At 70.8% G+C, this 3397-nt stretch overlaps 2 protein-coding genes across 2 annotated transcripts in view; both read left to right on the top strand.

Annotated features, from left to right (window-relative positions):
• The window catches only part of CHLNCDRAFT_142855 (hypothetical protein), a gene marked incomplete at both ends in the record, with an annotated part of 5838 nt that extends 4588 nt beyond the window's left edge, over positions 1-1250 (top strand). Inside the window, 5 exons of the mRNA XM_005849455.1 lie at positions 116-194; positions 283-355; positions 481-554; positions 789-931; positions 1163-1250. Coding sequence (XP_005849517.1) covers positions 116-194; positions 283-355; positions 481-554; positions 789-931; positions 1163-1250 — 457 coding nt within the window. The remainder of the gene's footprint in view (positions 1-115; positions 195-282; positions 356-480; positions 555-788; positions 932-1162) is intronic.
• A 698-nt stretch (positions 1251-1948) lies between these two features.
• CHLNCDRAFT_17300 (hypothetical protein) lies at positions 1949-3268 on the top strand (the record flags this gene model as incomplete). The annotated part of the gene is made up of 5 exons (XM_005849456.1): positions 1949-2091; positions 2243-2336; positions 2577-2675; positions 2844-2908; positions 3163-3268. Coding segments are annotated over 5 exons (507 nt in total), but the record flags the coding sequence as incomplete, so codon positions are not given.
• Between the last annotated feature and the right edge of the window lie 129 nt (positions 3269-3397).

A 3397-nucleotide genomic window follows, 5' to 3' on the forward strand; every position in this document is an offset into this window, starting at 1 on the left:
CCGGCCAATAGCAGCTGCGCCTGATTCCAGCCGGAAAGGCGGAGCCAAGCAGACCATGCCACCCAGCCCACGGCTCGACACTCCGCCCCTTGCGCCCCTCCCCGGGCCCCTGCAGCCCTTGGGTGGTCAGCAAGTGCCTGATGCCCAACCTGGAGGCGTGCGAGATGGAGAGCGCGGCGGTGGTGCACACGGGGGTGCGCACGCGCCGGCGCTGGCTGTGGGGGCGGCATCGGGCAAGCGCCCAGCCTTTTGACTCCTGAGGCTGTGCTGTGCTGTGTGCAGAAGGCGGAGGATTTCTTGCGGCGGGCGCAGCAGCTGAGCCGGTTTGCGGGGGGGGCGTTTGACTTCCTGTCTGGTGAGCGGCGGCGGGAGTGCTCCTCGTCAAGCAAGCTGCCAGGCCCCACACGCCGCCACTGGTCAGGTGGCCACCCGCCCCTGCCGCTGCCCCCCCACCCCGCCCTGCCTGCCCCTGCCCTGCAGTGTGCCCGCCGTACGAGCTGGTGGACTATGAGGAGATCTTCGACCTGCTGCACGCCTCGCCGCTGCTGCACGGGGTGCGGTGTGCTGTGCCGTGCTGTGCTGTGCTGTGCTGTGCTGTGTGTGATGGGGAGGCGAGGGGCCGAGGAGAGTGGCGTGGATGCCCTGGAGCCTGCCCCTCGGCGGGCTGCCGGCGCCGGCGCTGCGTGGGCATGTGGATGAGCGTGCGTGCTGCCGCAGCCTGGAAGCCGGCCCCCTGGTTCACGCCGCCCCTGTGCCACCGCTGCCCGCCCACCCTGCCGTGTGTGCAGGAGTCGATAGTGGTGGTGGAGTACCCCAAGAAGTTGGCCAGCCTGGTGCGGCAGCGGCTGGGGCCGCTGGAGAAGCTGCGGGATCGGCGGTACGGGCGCACATACATGGCCATCTACGGCCCCGCCGAGCAGGAGGATGAGGAGTAGGTAGGCGGCGGGCGGGGCGCCGCGGCGTACTGCTGTTCCGTCTGTGGACAGCACATGCCTGACGACCAGTGGTTGAATCTGCCTCCCTCTCTTGCTGTTCATTCTTCTGCTGGATGTGCTCATTGCAACGCTGGGCCACTGTGGGCATGTCCATGGGGGCTCGGGCAAAGATTCGAGGACTGTTTTTGCATCCACTTTGGGGCAGCAATTGGCGACGTACCGCGCAGCAATTACCTGCTAGTGCTGGACAAGCTGCGGGATCGGCAGTACGGGCGCACATACATGGCCATCTATGGCCCCGCCGAGCAGGGATGAGGCGTAGGGAGGCGGCGGGGGGGGCGCCGTGGCGACCACATGCTGGCGTCGACGCCGGCAGGTGACCCTTTACTGCTGTTCCATCTGTGGACAGCACAAGCCTGACGACAACCAGTTACGCAGGGGTATCTCGCACAGTTCAGTGTCTGGCACGTGGCAAAGAGCCGCCAGCAGCACCGAGGGCTGATGGGGCGGCGCCCAGCCGCCCGCATGGCGGGGGAGGTGGCAGCTCCACAGACAGCACAGATGGATGAACTGTTGGGCTGCAGTGTGCAGTTTTGGGGAGTTTTGCGGTTAATCGCACGCCTCTCCAGCCGCCTTCACCCTCGGGCGCAGCCATGCAGGCGATTGCTTGTCCCCAGGTGCTCAGGGCGGCCCTGGCCAGGCCTCTGACACGAGGGTCGCGCCAATTGGCTGCCCACATAGCGCCCTGGCCGCAGCGACAAACGGAGCGGGCGGGCGGCAGCGTTGCGGTGCGCGCTCGCAATCGCCTTGCCGACTTGCTAGCGGACATGAAGGCAGAAGATGTGGAGGAAGACAGCACAACGCCGATAGGCAAGCCGCTGGCCGCTGCCTGCCGCCTGCCGCCTGTCGCTGCCGCCCCCCGCCAGGCATCGTGGATGTCTTCGTCTGTGCTTCCCTTCTGAGCAGTGGCAGCCACCACCCCGCCACCCACACCCACCTCCCTGCCGCCGCCCGCAGTGACCAAGCTGGAGTGGCAGTCGCCGCTGGCGGTGCTGCGGTACCCCGACCCGCGCCTGCGCGCCCCCAACGCACGCATCGGCGCCTTTGACGACAGCCTGCGCAGGCTGGCTGAGGAGATGTTCGAGGTCATGTACGAGTGAGTGAGTGGGCGGCGGGGGTGGCGCATTGTGGGCGGGGCCGGGGTCGCACCTGGAGAGCCGGCGGAGGGTCGGAGCCAGAATGGCGGCAGTGCCCGCACCAGCCGGAACCGTCGCCGATGCGCTGCGCTCCCATGGCCATGGGTGCAGGGACGACGGCGTGGGCCTGGCTGCGCCCCAGGTGGGCGTCAACGTGCGGCTCATGGTGTTCAACGAGGCGGGGGAGAAGGGGGCGGGGGACGAGGTGGGGAGGCACGCGCGCGTGCTGCTGACGCTGCCCTGGCCCTGCCCTGCCTGCTGCGGGCGCGAGGGCTGCTGCGTTGGGGTGGCACCCCCCTGGCCAGGCGCTGCGCTGAGCAGGGCTGCGCGGGGCTGCCGCGGCACGGCGCTGCGTGCCTGCGCCTCGGAGCTGCAGCGCTGCAGCGCTCGCACGCACCGCCCCACCTGCCCTGACTGCCTCTCCCCGCCCGGCTGCGCCGCGCAGATCGTGCTGGTCAACCCCCAGATCATCAACCAGGGCAAGGCCAGGAACATGTTTGAGGAGGGGTGCCTGTCCTTTCCAAACATCTACGCTGACGTGGAGGTGGGGGCGGCGGCAGCGGGCGGCGGCTGTGAGAGGCCCGGGCCGGGCTGCGTGTGGGCCCGCCGCTGCCGCTGCCGCAGACCAGGGCCCGCCACGCCTGCCGCCCCTGGCCGCGCCGCCGTGCCGCCACGCCGCTGCCGCCGCCGCCGCCGCCCCGCCCCGCCGCAGCGCCCATCCAAGGTCAAGGTCAAGGCGCAGGATCTGAGCGGCAAGAAGTTCACTGTCAGCCTCATGTGCGGCGTTCACGGGGCGGCAGGGGCCGGGGCGGTCGCCACGGCCAGCGGCAAGCCGCGCTCGCCGTCCTGCATCGGAAGCGGGGGCCGCCTGCCACCTGCCCCGTACCCCCTGGCGGGCCCCCACCTGCCCCCCTGCCTGCCACCGCCGCTGCACAGGCCGACCACTCTGCACACCACACACGCAACGCGCCTGCGCTCTCCCCCGCCGCCCGCCTGTCGACCTGCCTGCCTGCCTGCCCGCCCGCCTGCAGCGGCTTCCCCGCCCGCATCTTCCAGCACGAGTATGACCATCTGGATGGACGCCTGTTCCACGACAGAATGGCGCCAGAGGTGGTGGCGGGGGTGCGGCAGCAGGTGCGGGGGGGCGGGGCGAGGGGCCGCCGCGGGGCGCGGGCCGGCAGCGGCTCGGGCCGCGCTGCGCGTGGGTGACGCCCGCTTTGGCTGCCCGGTGCCGGCGTGCTCTCATGCTGCCTGCCGCCTGCCCGC

Source organism: Chlorella variabilis (genome assembly GCF_000147415.1).
Source record: "Chlorella variabilis unplaced genomic scaffold CHLNCscaffold_5, whole genome shotgun sequence".
Taxonomy (NCBI): domain Eukaryota; kingdom Viridiplantae; phylum Chlorophyta; class Trebouxiophyceae; order Chlorellales; family Chlorellaceae; genus Chlorella; species Chlorella variabilis.